General features: G+C 37.8%; 1 protein-coding gene across 2 annotated transcripts in view; it reads left to right on the top strand.

The window, feature by feature from the left end:
* Positions 1–18,382, top strand: part of MAP3K5 (mitogen-activated protein kinase kinase kinase 5) — a 126,279-nt gene that overhangs the window by 67,748 nt on the left and 40,149 nt on the right. For both annotated transcript variants that reach the window (XM_048938329.1, XM_048938330.1), the window contains exons 13-25: positions 615–710; positions 1,759–1,840; positions 3,816–3,949; positions 4,824–4,951; positions 5,753–5,889; positions 6,518–6,623; positions 7,502–7,659; positions 8,334–8,511; positions 9,557–9,577; positions 10,336–10,513; positions 10,611–10,779; positions 13,622–13,807; positions 16,536–16,641. In XM_048938329.1, the coding sequence (XP_048794286.1) occupies positions 615–710; positions 1,759–1,840; positions 3,816–3,949; positions 4,824–4,951; positions 5,753–5,889; positions 6,518–6,623; positions 7,502–7,659; positions 8,334–8,511; positions 9,557–9,577; positions 10,336–10,513; positions 10,611–10,779; positions 13,622–13,807; positions 16,536–16,641 (1,679 nt within the window). The remainder of the gene's footprint in view (positions 1–614; positions 711–1,758; positions 1,841–3,815; positions 3,950–4,823; positions 4,952–5,752; positions 5,890–6,517; positions 6,624–7,501; positions 7,660–8,333; positions 8,512–9,556; positions 9,578–10,335; positions 10,514–10,610; positions 10,780–13,621; positions 13,808–16,535; positions 16,642–18,382) is intronic.

Here is an 18,382-nt window from a genome sequence, read left to right as displayed (position 1 = left end):
CTAATTTAGACATGTTTTTCCATTATAATATCAATTTACCAATTCCTAATGAATCGATCAGAAATCTTCACGTTCAAGAGTGAGCTGTGGCTGATTTGTAAAGGGGAAAGAATTCATGATTTGAGTTCAAAGCTTTCTAATGTGAACCTGAAGTGATCTTTCATCCTGGCTTCGAGATCAGCGTTTACCTAAATGCACTGAAAAAAAAGTCTCATGTCAATAGAAATAATCCTGTTAATTTATCATAGAAAGATAGAATGGTTTGGGTTTGAAGAGAACTTTAAGATCATCTAGTTCCAACCCCTCTGCTATAGGCAGAGACATCTCTCTCTAGGCCAGGTTGCTCGAAGTCCCATCCAGCCTGGGTGGAACTTTTATTCCTACTTTTGCAAGTGCGATGTATGAACTAGGGGACAAAATGAATGACAGCAGACAGCTGAATGTGAACTTTGAAGATTTAAGAATGTGATTTCATTGTAAGGAAAGACTGTGGTTTTTCATGTTTAATCTGGTGCTTTCTGACAATACTTGTGTTGGTCTGTACGATTTGACATAGGTGGCAGAACCCCAAAGGCACTTTTCTAATAACGTGTTCTGCTTGGCTGTTCTTTCAGCATTTCGAAGTTTGAAGAACGGTGCTGTTTTCTGTATGTGCTGCACAATTCCGATGACTTTCAAATCTATTTCTGCACGGAAGTTCATTGTAGAAGGTATGTCACAGTTATTTCAAAAACCACTCTATGCTGAGGTATGCAGTGTCTGTATGTACAGCAGGGACTGTTTCAGAACTGTGGTTAGGGTTGGTGACAAGTGAGGATGCTCAAATCATTTTGTATGTGAAAGCATAGTACTCTCCCAGAGATGCGTGAACTTTGGAGGGTCAAAACACAAATTCAGACAAATAATAGAAATGCATGATTACAAACTTTTTTTTTTTTTCCCAACAAATCTTGGGGTATTATTTCTCTATATTTGTCACATTAGGGCTTATTACAAGTATGTGTTGTCCCCAGTTGAACAAAGCAGCCTAAACTTACAAATAGATTTTCTGCAGTGGCACTGTTTGGGGTAATAACGGTCCAGGAGAGCTAGTGAAGGTTTTTGCTTTACTGTAGTTAAAATTTTATTTCTCATCACAAACAAACAACCTTGATGTCCTGTATGTTACTATCATGATTACATAGGTATGATCGTATAAATAGCCCTCCAACAAAGTTGGCAAGTGTTTGTTGCACAAAGTTTCTTACCTGCTCTATGCTGTGCTTCTGCTCTGTAAGCTTGAGGTCTAAAGTCTTGAATTAGTCCCAAAGGCATTCCTGGAGAAGATGTCTTGTATATTTGTACTTAAAAAAGCTGCAACCATACTGAACATTACTGTGTTGCTTCAAGGTAATGAACATGACTACCTCAAAGATTAGTCCCTACCTTGTCTTCTCATCAATTCTAGTCTGCATAAGTTCTTCTACCATTTTTCTTCCCATTCATGTTTTGTCATTACTCGGAAGATAAGAAAGAAGTGTGCTTTCAAAGAAGGACAAGCCATAAGTAATAGTAATACCTTCATTCATTCATTCTTTCTTTTGTTTGTTTGTTTGTTTGTTTATTTTGCAAACAAGCTAACTTTTACACACAATTTTTGCTTATTAAAATCTTCTGGTTCGTTCAGTGCTGTAGTGAGATGCATTCCCGATATCCCCATGCAGTCTTGAGTATGTGGTTGCATTTTTTTTTATGTTTTGTTTTACTTGCTTTCAAAAGGTTTTTTGACATGGTGAACAGCATCACTGAAGAAATAGGGAAGTCTACAGAGGAAGGAGAATGTGATGGAGACTCCCTGGAGGTAGTTATTTATTTTAGCTTATTTTCAAAGCATCATTTCAACTATTTTGAGTTTCTAGTAGCTTGACTGAAGGAAGTAAAATTACTCATCCCTTCACTGGAAGAAGTCAGACAAAAATACAGTTTACAAAATTTTGTCATCTAATCTTTATAAGTTAATGATTTGTCGTAATGCTCATTTCTAGCTTTTATAACCAACTTGTATTTCAGTTATCTTACTCGCTTGAGGAAGTGCTCAACCCAAGTTCTTAATAATCGCACGTTATTACAGAGTGATTCTTGCTATAGTTACTTTAGGGTGTAGTCAAAGTCAGGCAATATTAGCATCTGTTTAAATTTGAAAGGTTGTTGTCTATTTCATGCATCACTGCAATTGTGTACAATTACGTTATTGGCAGGACATCTGCACAACAAACAAGGATGTAATTGTGGTAGGGGAAGGCTTGTGCATGCTAGTTACAATATGTATGGGCAAACATGGCAATGAACTGCAAAAACAAATCAGATGATCGTGTTGGTGTGCTGCTGGGAGTCGGTCATTCTTCCCTTAGCTCTCTAATGCACACTGAATCTTAGAATCATAGAATCACGGAATCATAGAATGGCCTGGGTTGAAAAGGACCTCAAAGATCATCTAGTTTCAACCCTGCTGCCTTGGGCAGGGTTGCCATCCACTAGACCAGTCCGCATCTATCTTGGCCTTGAATGCATCCAGGGGTGCCCTGCTCCTGCTCTCTCACGCATTAGCTAAGTCACAGCTTGCACAATATGCGATCACTTGCTGTATTCTTACCTCGATTTTCTCTGTGATCGTACACATAGTTGAGAAGTGAATAGAAGGCCATTAGGTGTAGTGCAGTACTTGGTGTTTAGACAGTCTTCTAGGTGGCAGGAAACAGGGCAAAATATTTAGGACTGCGTACCAAAGTTGTAGAGACAACCAAAACTAACTGAAAAAGTCAGTACTGTATAATGAATCCAGCTCTCTGTTCCAGTTTTCATGTTGGTGTTTTCATAATACATCTCAAATTGGAGATGGGACAAATAGAAACCTCTAGAGAGGGTTGTGGGATAGTAAAATGCCCCAAAATGAGAAACTATGGGTACCTAATAGGTTTGTTTTAGCAAGGAAAAAAGCAGAGGGTCACGTGTTTACAGGGTGTAAGTATCTTTACAAGGAAAACTGCTGAATATTACTAGATTCTTTAGTAAAGAAAAATATAATGAAATAAAGAAATAAGTTAGAATTAGAGGCATGACTTTACCCTGAGAGTAATTAACTGTTCAAACATTACTAAAAGAAGTAGCGGATTCTCTGTATCTCAGCAGATACAAGTTCCTGGGCTAAGCATGAGAGCAAGGAAGTGAAATTATGTCTGTGTTACACAAGAGGACAGATGAGATAATTGAATGACTATTTCTGGATTGTCCTTAAACTCTTTGAAATTTTAATTCAGCTGAAACCGTGTAACTATGCACTGCTATAATGACTAACCTTCATTGGCACACTTTGCTGTCTGACCTGGCCAGGTTAGTTTTGTTGGCTTTGGAAGATGTGGTCAGGTCAGGATAGCGTCTGGGGTAAACTGTGTCCTGCCTTGATTTGTGTGTCTGTGGAAGCTGAAGTTTTCAGCTGGGTGCAGAGTGCCCTCTGTTGTCTTCCGCTGCCTTTTCAAGGCCTGCCAGCAGAGCTGAAAGTGCTATTAAAGGATACGAGTGTAACTGTGAAGAACAGGTAACAACTAGCTCAGCTTTTCTTACACTTACCTGGAATGGCTGCCTTAGAAGCTGAGGCTTTCCATAAATTCAGTGGAGAGAAATAAGCACATTGGTACAATATCCAAGTTGCCGTCTTGAAGTGTTTTTCCACTTCTCCGTGGTCCACAGAAAGGAACTAGTATGCTAGATGCCGTTGTTGTGCATAGAGTCAGATTAATTAAATCTTATCCCTCTGTTTCATTCATGTTTGTTTTCAGTATGACTATGAGTATGATGAAAATGGCGAGCGAGTCGTTCTGGGGAAAGGAACTTACGGCATTGTGTATGCAGGACGAGATTTGAGCAATCAAGTCAGAATTGCTATTAAAGAAATCCCAGAGAGAGATAGCAGGTATAGTAACTGAATCTTGTTCCAAATTTTGTGCATTATGTGCTCTCATTAAGCAATTGAGTGAACCAGTTTGCTGATCAAGAAATATCTCATCTACAATGCTGCCAATAAATTGTGGTATGAAATGATATTCTCTACCTCTCTAAGTAGACATATCCAAATTGTGGAATCACTTATGATTGCAACAACTGAGAATTTGCTTTCTGGTTTTTGGCATGTGTGGTTTGTAATGTTTTTTCTTTCCAAAAGAAACGTAAAACAGAACCTCCCTCAAATGCCTTATGAAAGCCCCATCTTCTTTACGTGTATAAGCATGTTCTTATAAAAGAACTTCTGAATTTCATAATTGGCAGAATTCTTTTAAACTCTGATCCTGAATTGTTGATAAAGACATTTTCTTTTGCTGTTCGTGCGTTTTGTTAGAAAGCTCCTTAACACTAGAATGTGGAATGATCTTTTTGCCCACACTTGGCAACACAGTGACTTTGTACGTATAATACCCCACTTCATCTATAAAAGTTACCATGTAAAGGCCAGATGTGTGATCCCCATTGCAGTTGTATATCCTGAAGTTTGTTGTGTGTGGCTTCTTGAATGTATAATTTCCACAAATATTTTGAGAAGTCTAAACATGATTTTTTTTTTTTTCCCAAGTGGAACTGAGTTTACGAAAAAAAATGCAGTGAATTATTTCTTTTACTCTGTGGTGATTATAACCAGCAATGCCAAATGTGTTTAACAGATAATATTGTATTCATAGTACATCAGAGTAAATGTGTTTCCCAGGACCTAAAATAGAACTAAACAGCTACATTAAACTCCAGACTTTCTTCCTGAAGCTCAATATTGTATAAATTCTTTAATTTCTTTCTAGATACTCCCAACCTCTTCATGAAGAAATAGCCTTGCATAAGCATCTCAAACACAAGAACATTGTCCAGTATTTGGGGTCTCTTAGCGAGAATGGTTTCATTAAGATATTCATGGAGCAGGTGCCTGGTGGTAAGTTATGGAGGCTGGCTTGGTACCTGGTTTGTTTCTTAAGGTTTTAAAAATAAAAGAACCCTCACACTGCACTAAGATACACCATATTTCCATGAAACATCCTTTAGTTTCTCTTTCTTGAATTAATGAGAAAAAAAAAACAAACCTGTAAGGGTTTTCAAAGCATTTGAATCCTCTTGATCAGGGTTTAGGTAGGACGTGCTTCAGATACAGCTCAGATCATTGCTGTGGCAGGTGATCAGCAGCCATCCTACTAAGGAATGCTGTATGTAGTTAGCCTTAGGTAGCTGAGCCCCCTTCAAGTATGGAACACAAGAGGATTGTGGCTGGTGATTGTTGCTTCTGTTTGATAAGGAAGAACCTACAGCAGCCAGACATAATAAAAACCTCTTTTGCTAGATTTGGCTTTTTGAGAAGCTGTGGATTCTGAGTATATAAATAGGTGAAAGGTGCATGTGAACACCAGGCCTTTTTGCTGTTTCACGACAAAGCTCTTGAGCAACTTCTCCCCAGGCATAAGAGAGAGATGAGCCCGTTTGTTGCACAGTTTCCAGTCTGCCTGCTTGAGAGAGCATGTATTTCTATGCTGCAGCTAAGACCTGTGGAGATACTTACTCTCTTTTTAATTAGTGAGGCAGGTGATGATGCAAGAAAGTATTTCCAGGAGAGCTCTTTGGTTATAGAAGAGGTACCTACACTTATTTTGGATTGCTCCTTGTTACTTTGTTTATCCTTTGGGAAAAAGGTAGGGTTTAATTTGGTTTTACTCTCATTTTTTTTCCCTCTCCAAATTTACAGGCAGTCTTTCTGCTCTTCTACGATCAAAATGGGGACCATTAAAAAATAATGAGCAGACAATTGGCTTTTACACTAAGCAGATTCTCGAAGGATTAAAATACCTCCACGATAATCAAATAGTGCATCGAGACATAAAGGTGAGAATTTGCTGAGCTTAAGCCTGGTGGTGTAACTATATAAACTATTTATTTGTTCTGTAATTTAAAAGCTTTTTCCTGAAAGCTATTCATTGTCACAGACCTTCTCTGCTATTCCATGGGTTAGGTAAGTGAGCTGTTGTAATTCAAATCTGCACAAATAGAGTGTTTTGTTTTGTTCAGGAAAACTGGCAGAGATGCATCAAATGTGAGAAAGCATGTATTTTTGCTTCTATTTTCAATGATATGATTGAGCTTTCATACAAACATATCAGAAATAACAAAGACTGTGAGTGGGGATATCAGCAGCTTATTTTCCAAGGAGATTCTAGACTTGCAAAGGTGTTTTTGTTGTTGTTGTTGTTGTTCTTTTTCTTAAGATGTTTTTCATAGTACTATTTAAACGGATTCTTGTAGATGGAGATGGTCACTTTGCAAAGAAGTTTCTGATAATGGCATTACATAAGGCAGGATTGCAATTGATTACTCATTCATCATATGCAAAAGAGCCTAAGGAAGTAATTTTTGCTTACAAAAGAGTTCTAAAAAAGCATTCTAGAAATAGGTGATGCAAGAAGTCTTGAGATGAATGGAAAAAAGTAATTACTCTGAATGTTTTGTTCCTCAGGGTGATAACGTGCTTATCAACACTTACAGTGGAGTGTTAAAAATTTCAGACTTTGGAACTTCAAAGAGACTCGCGGGAATCAACCCTTGTACTGAAACTTTCACTGGTATGTTTCCAGGAGAGATTCTTTCCTCACTCCAGCTGTGAGCATAGGGTCAGATTCCATAGCCACTTAACTTTCATTGGCTTAAGATCAATATGGAAGGTCGCTGCTAGAATATGCTCATTTAAGGTATAGTTAATTGTGAGCTGTGTACTGTTCAGAGAGAATACTGTTTTAGAAGTTCAGTTTGAGACACAGCATTCCTCTACAACAGAAGAGCACTGTCTTTCCTCTGTCATATTTGAATGTCTCTTCTGTGCACATGGCTTCTTGTGCTGACCTAGAGGTAACAGTTTTTTCCTTCTGTTGCTGGGTTGGATATCCTGGCATCTAGTACAAGGCCTGTCATTAACTTAATCCTCTTTCTGCTTGATAATTCAATTTGGATTTACTGTGCTGCCACTGCAGGATTTAAATGGCTGCTCCAGATGAAAAATGACCATTATTTTAATTCTTTCCTTGTTAAATTTCTGTTCTGAATGCAACAGAATGCAGAATGCTGTCAGGATGATTCCCTTCAGAAAAAGCGTTCATAATGCATGCTGAGTTCCCTACTACTCAATTCAGAATAATCTTCCTTATTTTATTCTTAATCTACGCATAGAACAGAGTAAAAATAATATAATCTTCTGTGGACATTGAAAAGAGATACTGTCAGATTAGTACATGATATCAGATGCTTTTAGCACAGGTAATATTTTGATTAGTATTTTAAGTTTCATGTCAAATGCATCTGGAAACTTCTAATTCTTGTTTTGAACAATAAAGTACTTCTGTTAACTCTCCTGATATCATCCACTGCCCTCTTATTTTGCTTGTCTTATGTAGATATTTGTACTTTTTATGCACCTAAATAACAAAGATGGATGTGTTTTAAACAGGTACCCTTCAGTATATGGCACCAGAAATAATTGACAAAGGGCCACGTGGTTACGGGAAGGCTGCGGACATCTGGTCTTTGGGATGCACGATAATTGAGATGGCTACAGGGAAACCCCCATTTTATGAACTGGGAGAACCACAAGCAGCTATGTTTAAGGTCAGACATCTTCCTTGTACGTCTCACGCTGGTTTTTATAAACACAGGAAATCTTGTGACTGTTTTGGAAAGGCTGGGATTGGAAGGAAGAAAAGATAAAGAAAATAGTTGGGTAATGAGGATGCTAAGAAGAATGAGCTGATTCATCTGAGTGCGAGTGTGGGGTAGTTTTGAAGACAGAATGGAGCAGCTATTCACAAAGAAAAAAAAAAAAAAAGAAGGCTGAGAAAAGCAGTTCCAAGATCTCTGCTTTGCAAAGCTTCTCTTGGGAATTGTATTTTTAAATGTAAGAGAATAATCACATAGTTTGTAGTAATTTTGTTCCTTGAATTAATCAAGTGCTTACACAAAGATAATATGAAAACTCAATATGCAACTTTTACTATCTGAAAACATTTTGATCATAAAATCATAGAATGATTTGGGTTGGAAAGGACCTTTAAGATCATCTAGTTCCAATCCCCTGCTGTAGGCAAGGACACCTCCCTGTAGACCAGGTTGCTCAAAGTCCCATCCAGCCTGGCCTTGAATGCTTCCAGGGAGGGGGGGCATTCACAACCTTACTGGACAACCTGTTCCAGCTTCTCACCACCCTCATGATGTTGTTTAGTATTAGAGAAAATAATAACGCAAGCCATTGTTCTTTCTTTGTTCTCCCTCTTTATTTCTGCCAGGTGGGAATGTTTAAAATCCACCCAGAGATTCCTGAGTCCATGTCTGCAGAAGCCAAGTCGTTCATACTGCGTTGCTTTGAACCAGATCCTGATAAACGAGCTTTTGCTCATGAGCTCCTCGTAGATGAATTCTTGAAGGTTTCAAGCAAAAAAAGAAAATCCCCATCAAAACTCTCAGGTAAGGAATTTCTATCTCATAAATGGCGTTGTTGCCTAAAACTGGTGTTTCATTCTTTAAGATGAAGATGGAAGATCTCCATCTCAGGTGAATGTTCAGTTGTAACCTTTTGTTCCAGCTGCAGAAAGACTGTTATAGCCGAACTCTGCTAGTGTGTTGCCAGAGGTGATTTATGTAAATATGTCTAATAAGGTTTAAGAATAAAATTAGAATGGTTTCATTTAAAAGGGACCTAAAAGATTGAGTCCAGCTGTTTAAACTACTTGGAGACTGACCTGAAACATGTCGTTAAGAGTCATTTTGATAATGCTCTTTAAACACTGATAGGCATGGGGTGTCAGCTCCTCCTTCCTCTCTGTTCCAGTGTCAAACTACCGGTCGGTAAAGAAGCTTTTGCTAATGTCTAGTCTGAGCCTCCCATGATGCAACTTTGAGCTATTGCCACATATCTTGTCACTTGGTACCAGGGAGGAAAGATAAGCAGTTCCCTCTTTACTACTCCTAGAAGTTTTTATCTGTTTGTTTATTTTATTTATTAAAAATCTGTGTATGTTTTCATTCAAAGAATGTTTCCAGAGAGTGCATTTTATGTAATGTTATAGCATAATATTGAGCCTCGAGAGTGTTTTATATGAGCAAAATGATCTTTGTCCATAGCAATCTGTATAATTTTTTTTTTATACACTCATTTCCTGCAGTGTTCTAAACTATGGAATGTAACTAAGGAGCTTTGAGAAGTTGAATTAGGGTTTTATGTATTTTATGTTAGCATATATGAAAAATATCCTCTATATAATTTGAGCATTATACCAAAAAGAAGAAAAAATACCATGTAAAGAGATGGTATTGGATGAGGACTTTTCACATACTTGGTTTCTTGGTTTTTTTTGATTCAAATTCATTTTAAATGGCAATAAATCATAGTTTTGAAGTAAGAATTGCAGCTAGGAGCATCCAGCTAGTCCATAAAAATTAGAAGTGAGTGCTTTTTTATTTTTTGTGTTGTTTTAGCATTATAACTTTTTTCTTTACCTTTCTCCCACAGTTCTTTCAGCTAACACAAATGGTGAGTTTCAACATACTTTCTTAATCAGAGCATAAGTATGCAGATACAGTGATTATCACTTGTTCTGGTATAATTTCTCACATTAAATCCTTGCAAAGAGAGATGGGCACAACTGTGAAAATAAGTGATCCTTCTCTGTTAGAAAACTCTAATTCACTGCGCAAAATAAAAATACTGCGGTGCTGCCTTGGCTGAACTGTGGCAGGTGGGTGATGTGGGCTTGAAAAACGGGGTTATTATTTGTTACAGGACCCCTTAGTAGGAATCGGAACAGAAAACAAAAGGGGCTGTTTTGTTTTAACAGAGCCAAGGTTTGTGGAGAAGGATATGTAGAATTTAAATTACTAGAATGTGGGTATGTGGCTTAACCTATAGAAATGCTGTTACTGATCAGAGTGCATACTAATGATACGTGATGGAAATTCACTCCAGTGTCAGTGTTCTGGAAATGAGTTTGCAAAGAGCCCAGTGTTTCCGTATCTATTATATAACATTTTCAATAACATTTTCAATAAAAATGTAGCTGAAGATAGAATCACAGAATGGCCTGGGTTGGAAGGGACCTCAAGGATCATGAATCTCCACCCTCTGTTTCTTTTTTGTTTTTTGTTTCTTCTTTTATTTTTATTTTCATTTAATATTTTGTATTGATGGTGGGGAAGGCAGTCAGAACTTCTGTTTTTCTGAAAGAATAACCTTCTTTGCTTCAGGACTGTGGTGGTGCTATTAAATTTTGATTTCTAAATATCCTTTAATAGAGTATCTTCGGAGCATATCCTTACCTGTTCCTGTTCTGGTGGAAGATACAAGTAGTAGCAGTGAATATGGCTCTGTCTCACCTGATACAGAGTTGAAAATTGATCCATTCTCTTTCAAAACAAGAGCAAAATCCTGTGGAGAAAAAGATGGGAAGGGAATCCGGTCCCTTTTTCTGAGGTAAAGTACTGCTATCCAGCATTAATGCTACCTAGTAGATTAGGAACTACTGCATTGTGATTGTATTTTATGAAGTTTCTGAGTGCCTGTTCTTCAGCATCCCAGATGAAAATTTTGAGGATCACAGTGCACCTCCTTCACCTGAAGAGAAAGATTCTGGATTTTTCATGCTGAAGAAGGATAGTGAGAGGAGAGCTACCCTTCACAGAATATTGACTGAGGACCAAGAGAAGGTGGTGAGGAACTTGATGGAAGCTTTGGCTCAGGTAAAGCAATGTCAAGAGGCAGTCAAAAATACATAAGTAAAAAAATAAAAATGATGCAGTTTGAAGACTACAATTACTTGAAAATTTCAAATCTATGCGTAATAATAAAAAAACCCCACTTAATTAAACTAGAAAGCATGTACAATGTAAGCTTTCACAGTTTATTGCTTTATTGAGGCTAATAAAAACAGGCTCTGATGTTATGTTTATCCTACGTTAGATATGCCATTTCTGCTGTTCATAAATAGGATTTGAACACCCTGATACTAGTTTTTGTGAGTTCCATCTTCTAGCTGTTGAGTTTGATGGAGAAAGAGATGGATCTTTTGATCTGCTCTGATCTTAGGTTACTGTATAGAAAAGAGTAGAGTTATTGATACACCATTGTCTTCCAGCCAACAGCCTTAAAAGGAGGAAGACAGAAGTAATCAGGAAATAAATGTGCCTCTTTCTCACAGTGATTGGAGCCACACATGGAGGGGAGGGAGGATGGAGTACAGTAGTGGGAGATACAGCAAAATAATTGCAGAATGACCTTTTGGTGCTGCTTTGGGGCAATGATTCATTATGATGCATCAGCTCAGAATGACACCAAATAAATTACAGATAATCACTACACTGTTAGATGTTGCAACACAGAAATTGGATGACAGGTTTTTTTGTTCTTTTTTCAATGTGTGCTAGTAGTTAATTGACTCAATTTTCAAGGCTGTGTATTACTAGTCTAAAACATGTTTGTGTAAAATGTGGCAAGTCATCTTTTAAAAAAAGGACTCTTAGTGAAAACAATGCAAACTAATAGTTCTTATCCGTGTAGCGCAGCTAATGCAATTGGAAATTGTTACTATACAGAAAACATGCTTCTAACTCATGGAGGAAAGTGAAGGTAGGGGAAATCACAGTAGTTGTCCTGGTAACAATATGCTATACAAAGTGTTAAAATAAAAGGCAACAAGAGAGATGCTAGCGATCCATGCTATGCAGGATCTGCTGTAACACAACACAGTTGTTAGCATGCGTATGAAAGTAATAATCAAAGAGATTGTGAGAAGCTGAAATAGCCACAAAATCCAAAGAAGGTGCTTACTTCACATATCTTCTCCTGTAGTTCCCACCAAATGTTGATGGGGGAATAACAGTGTTCCTCAAGTGAGTTGGAAGAGCACAAGATCCAGGGAATGTAGTTGTAGTGTCAGAGTTCAAAGCCCAGCTGGGTGGGAACATCAGCACTTCAGAAGAGTGCAGAACTTTGACTCCCAAACACAGTTTTCTGTCTCAGTTTTGTGCCTTGTCAAAGAGCAGAAAACTTACTCAAACCACCAGAAAGCAGTGGTAACTGCAGTTAAGGGGAAGCTGATCTTGATTCCTGTTATATGTTGCTTAAAAGCGAGAAAGTACCAATAGAAGCCTGACCCGCTTGTTAGGCTTTGTCAGGATTTAGGCTTTGATAGTACTTCTCCCTTCACAAGAAGTTCTTATAAGAATAATTTCAGCAAAACAGTCACTGTGGGTGAGGGCTATGGCAAGAGAACGACCCTCCCCAAAGTAAACCTCTGTTTCTAATTAGGGAGCCATACTGGTTACCATGTCCCCAAGGTGCCGTTGATGGACTTGGAACCTTCTAATTCAAGGGCTGCAGTGTGTTCTGTGTCCACCTATTTATCCTAAAGGCTGTTAATTATTTCCAGGAAAAGGAGACCAATTACTGCAGGACAGGGGGAGGAGTCCATTTCAGTATAGACAACAGTCAGGTGAATTTTCCAAATCAGAGCAAATCAAAATCAGAAGGTAGAATTTTTCTCAGAGATGGGCTGCTTTAGTCAGTAAGATGTTTAATTACTGAAGAGATTTTTTTGTTTTTACCTTCCCCCACCAGCCAAATCATCTTGTTTTCATCCGGATCAGAATTAATTAACAGTCAGAGACTAGTTAACAAATTATGCAAACAGAGTTCTTGACATATCCAGCTATAACATTCATGGCTTAAAACTAACAAACATAAGGGAACCAAACACAGAATGTCCTTCTGTTATAGAAACCAATGCTAGAAATCTTTAGTTTCTGTAAGTACTTCAGTTCATTACGAAAAGGTGTTTAATGCTGCATGCTGAACAAGTAGTGAGGTTTTCTATCTCTGACTTAATTTTAAGGTTTGAAAATTAAATTTATATTCCATATTATATTATATTGGAGAGTAAATAAAATCTGCTTCCTGGTTATTCATGGTCTTTATTCTGATGAATACTTTTGAGCTTTTTTGCTATTTTTGTAGCATATGCAAAAACACAGTAAGTCTTAAAGATAGGCACTAGACTTTGTCATAGAGAAGGGAGAGATTTGTAGATTTGCTTTAATAAACAGCTAAGTGTGAAAGTTCTGTAGAAAAGGAAATGATGTAGAAAGGAATTAGTATTTTTCCAAACCTCCTCTGTAACCTTGACTAATTCCTTCTTTTAAATGCAGTGGTGGGATTTTTCATGTTGTCTTTCAGAGGCATTCTGAAAAGTACGTGGTTGTTTTGTTTTGTTTTTTTAATTGCAATTCAGAGTGGTGTGCACATATAGCATATACACATACGTGTATGCACATATACTTCAGCAAGTACTGTAAAATAAAGTCAGGTACTTTCTGGGCAGTAGTCTGCATTAGCAGGGAACTCAGTGGTACAGTTGTGTTTACACAGCCACTGTATGTGACCTACAGTTGCACTTTTGCCTTAACTATAGCATCAGTTTCCAAAAATCATATTGCCAACTAACATTATTGGCTGAAGGCCCTCTGGGTGTACATTTCAAAAGATGGTTATAAAAACTATTTCCTTTCCTCTCTGTTCTTCTTCCAGGGAGCCGAAGAGCCCAAGCTAAAATGGGAACATATTACAACGCTTGTTTCCAGCCTCAGAGAGTTTGTACGGTCCACTGATCGTAAAATCATTGCAACCACTCTTTCAAAACTGAAACTGGAGTTAGACTTCGACAGCCATGGTATCAGTCAAGTGCAGCTTGTGCTGTTTGGTTTTCAAGATGCTGTAAGTTGTCATTTTTACTAAATATTTTGCATGGGAAAACTGCAGAAATCTAGAAAACAGAAGTAAATGAAACTTTCTTAACTTCCCTCCAGAATTTCAGAAACAGTAATGTGTGAGAACTTTGATCTTGTAATAACGAGAAAAACAACCCACAGCCATGATTGGGTTTGGTTGCTGCGGGACTGTTGGCAGGACGCAAATGTCGAACATAGCTGTTGAGATTTTGTGGATTAAAGAATCTTCATTCAGCACAGTTGCATAAGCTTTGTCACAGTGCCAAAGCAGAAAAACCTTTTTAAAAAAATCTCATTTTGTAAGAGTTGCTGGTAAATAAGATTGACACTGACTGTCAAGCAAGTCTTGCATAAATAAATCTCTTGAACTTGCCTTATTTTATAAATTAATGCATTAAGTACTTCCATGGCCTGACATAATATGCTACCTAAATTATACGTTTGATCTGAATTCTGACTCTAGAATTTTTGGTTAGCATCAGAATTAGCTGCTAACCAAAGTTAGAAGCTTTTCTTGTCAATCTATAATGAATAGAATAAGAAGGATGAAAAACAGGTTTTCTTTGTGACTGCAATTAATTCGAAGTTTGTGCTATCCAACAACGAGCAGCAGCCAAATAGGCATATAAATACCATTTAAATAGCTAGTGTACCAAAAGCAAATTGGTTTTGTTTTCCAGCTGTGTGTTTCAATGTTAGTTCACAAACAATTATGCTTAAAGCTTAAGATGAATAATTTACATGGGAGGAAACAGCTGTGCTGGGCATCTCTATGCAGCCTGAAGTTCTGAAGGGAAAAGTGAAATGACAGTCCTAGTAGGCACTTGAGGTGGATCATTCTTGTCAGCATTTTGACCTTGTGTACTTTGAGAAAGAACAGAGGTGTCAGGAAAGATTGTACAGCATTTAAACTGTTTGTTGCATACACCATAGTGACAATGAAGTAGACTGCCTACCAAAAAAAGCTAATATGCAAAATGGATCTGTAAGAGAGAGCTTTCCTCAAAGGAAAGAAGTCTTCACTCTGAATACTCTTCAGCTCTCCACTCTCTTTAGCTTCCCATCACTTCTGTTCAGACAGCTGAAAGAAATATACGTGTACAAAGGCCAGAAAACCAATTGATGGGAGGAAAGAGTATGAATATCTGTGTTGGGTTTCTGACAGATGTTGTTGGGCATCAGCTGTTTTGTGACAACAGTCAGTTCATGCTCTTTTCTATAAATATTTAATCTTCTTCTGTTACCTTCATTGTTGTAAGTTGCTATTTTTAAGTTACACATTTCTTTCCCCCTACTGTTATTTAGCTAAGAGAACTACTGAAAGGTCAAAGAAAAAAGATTGCTTTGTAATTAGCCAGCCTTTATTTTTTGACGTGTTAAATTTCTATAATAGAACTCTCATCCAGATGTGTATCCATCTCAGGTACTTCACAGGCAGGCATATTGTTAATAGTGAGGGAAAGCATTTCCCTTGTTCTCAGGACTTTTAACTTTGTAACCTGGGATTACCCTGCTAATATCCAAGATGTCCTCATCAGATCACCCGTGAAAAAAAGTAGTTTTGTGCTACAATCTGGAAAGCTCAAAGACATTCCTGTGGATTTTTTGTTGTTGTTCTTGACAAAAATGCATTGTGCTTCTTCAGTAGTCGGATAGATAGGCTCAGCTAAAGGCACTGCTGTGGGTAGGAGTTAGCAGGAGGTGCACTGCCTCATCAGGCCGTGGGCAGCCTGGAGGGGGCTGTGGGCAGCCTAAGGCTCTGTGCGCTTCTGCGTAGTGTCCAACTGCCATCTTGTGGCCGCTGAGGACAGAACTGAGGAGACCGAGGTGCTGCGGTGAGCTGAGCTGGCTGCTGGGTGAGAGAAAACTTGTGGGTCAAGATGGGGATTGTTTAAGCAAAGGAGGTGGAGGGACCACGTAGTGCAAAAGTAGTCTGCTACCCGCCAAAATGCAGCACCTTGCGGGCTGCTATAAAGAAAATGAGTTCTATGCCAGCCAGCTTGGTACAGGCACCTACGTCAATTCCTGCCTTGCTGAGCACTGTTGCTTTAGGGCAGTGATAATACGATTAATAACACTTTATTGCCTTCTAAACATGCATAAAAGTTTTCACAAGTGCAACTGTCTCATTGTATGAAGTTTACAGTAGAAGGAAAGAGGTGATGGCACAGCATCAAAATGAAGTCTTCTTAATTTAACTATCTAAACTAATATTAACTATTTTCTAAATCAAGAGGGAGCACTGTTATATTAATTTTTTTATGCTTCCTACAGTTATTCTTTAACATAGCGAAGCACTGCTCAGAGCAAGCAGAGAAAATCATACCAAGAAAAGCAACAAGGTTGATTAGGTGTAGTCACAAAGCTTCCACAATATGGTCCTTGGTATTTGTCTTGGGGCTTGCATTTTTTTTCCAGTCAGTCTATGACTGTAAATGTTAAATAAGCTTCAGTACCAGCCATCTGAAAACACCTAACACAGGAACTGTACTTCATTTAGAAAAAACTACAAAATCCTGTCTCTGACATGTGGTATTGTCAACTTTCACTCTTTTCTTAACAATTTCTTCATTCAGCATCAACATGAAACAGTTTACATCACTTGTTTTGATGCAACATTTATAAGTTCAAACACTTTACAAAATTCTGACGTATATCTTAGTGTTATTAATTTGTGGAGGATATGATGGCTGACTTGGATTCTGTGTTGCTAGGTCAATAAAGTTCTCCGAAATCATAACATCAAGCCCCACTGGATGTTTGCATTGGACAACATAATTAGAAAAGCTGTGCAGACAGCAATTACTATTCTGGTCCCAGGTAAGTTAATTCATACTGCTCAGCAAATATTTGTTACCTGATCTCTTTAAATGTGCTTTAGAGCTGTGATTATGGTGCTTCACTTAAGATTTTGAAGCTAGCAGGGACTTTTTTCCTGTTCACTGTCTGTTTTGCAGCTCTAACACTGATAAGTGTATTGTCCGTTTTACTTTGGAAAGCACTTTCCAAGACGTGTAATATAAACAATTCTGCAACCTAATGAGCATTACCAGGCAAAGGTGCTCTGAGGCTGCCTTTTTTGAAGTGCATAATACTGCTATTGCAATCCAAAGGATGAACAAATCATAACATCAAGCCCCACTGGATGTTTGCATTGGACAACATAATTAGAAAAGCTGTGCTGGCAGCTATTACTATTCTGGTCCGAGGTTAATTAATGGGTTAATTTTTTTTGAAAAATGTGTATTTACACTTGCTGATGGTTGCTCTACAATGGCGAAATGAACTTGTGTTCCTAGTAGTGTCATGTTTTTGTTTTTTAAAGTAAAACAAATACAGACGTATTTCCCTAACATAAAAAACAACTGGGGAGCTGCTGTGTGATAAATCTACTTTGTTCTATTTAAGTAGAGGCAGCTGTTATTCTTAGTATGTTTGGCTCTAAAGCAAGTGGCATTGAAATTAAGAGGTTAATTGGACTGAGGCATGAATGTCCCTTTTGGAAAGAAGTTTACTTGTAGATTCTTGAGCATAAAGGAAAAAAAAAACCTGGCCAAAAAAAAAAATAATATATATATATATATGTTTTGAAGTGGAGGCTAAAGGGAATACTCAGTCATAAGGAGCCACAATTGAAGGAAGGAAGGAAGATTTACGTAAAATGGCTGAGATTAACAGATGTTGATGCAGTAACAGATTTTGTAGGAATATAAGATCTTGTGTATGTATCTTGCATACCTGGTAAGATCTGGTAGGTAGTTTAAACAGGGAATAACAGAAAACAGTGTATTCTTACAGCTTTGTGTCTGTGATATTGTGAGTGTATATCACTACAAAGTAGGCAGTGTTCACTCTGACAAGTAGAAGGGAAGTGTGCTACCTTAACTGTTGGAAAAGTGATCAGTTTGTTATTTTCTCTCTGTACGTTTGGATACAGTTTTTGGCAAGCATGATATTCTTTTAATGAGAGAATGCTAAATATCTCAGATATTTAGACCTCTAGATATCCGAATCTCTTAAGTTTTCACTCTCGTGTTTTCAGCTGCAGTTATCGTTTACAATGCACACAGTTGTACTTCTTGATAGCTGTAGCCTAAATCTAATGCATGAGTGGGTTAATACTGCTTTAATCAGCATTTAATAGGTGTTAATAGGAAGTGGTATTAGTATGGTAGCTCTGTCCTCAACTACTGGAGGCAGTAACAGTCATTCACTCCCTCCCAATTCAGCAAACCCTCGATCAATCCTGGCACTAGAAAGCAGACAGCATTCATACTGCAAATTCTGACTGAGTGCAGTACTGTTTGTTCTGTATATAGGGCGAACTGTAAGATTCCTCTGCAGTTTGACATCAGATGCTAGCCAAATTTGAAATCTTACTAAGCCAGATTTCTATTTCTTAAGGACTTTGAACATTCTGTAGGCTGAATCAGAATGTGCTAAGCTGTTACTCTATGGTGTGAGGGGTCTTAGACCCCTAGATCTGTTCTCTTGCTCCAGAAATTTCCAGTCTGCTTTAATCAAAGCTGTAGGATAATCACTAAATAGCTTTTTTTTTTTT

This window comes from Lagopus muta, chromosome 2 (genome assembly GCF_023343835.1).
Source record: "Lagopus muta isolate bLagMut1 chromosome 2, bLagMut1 primary, whole genome shotgun sequence".
Taxonomy (NCBI): Eukaryota; Metazoa; Chordata; class Aves; order Galliformes; family Phasianidae; genus Lagopus; species Lagopus muta.
This window is presented reverse-complemented; position numbering and strand designations above follow the sequence as displayed.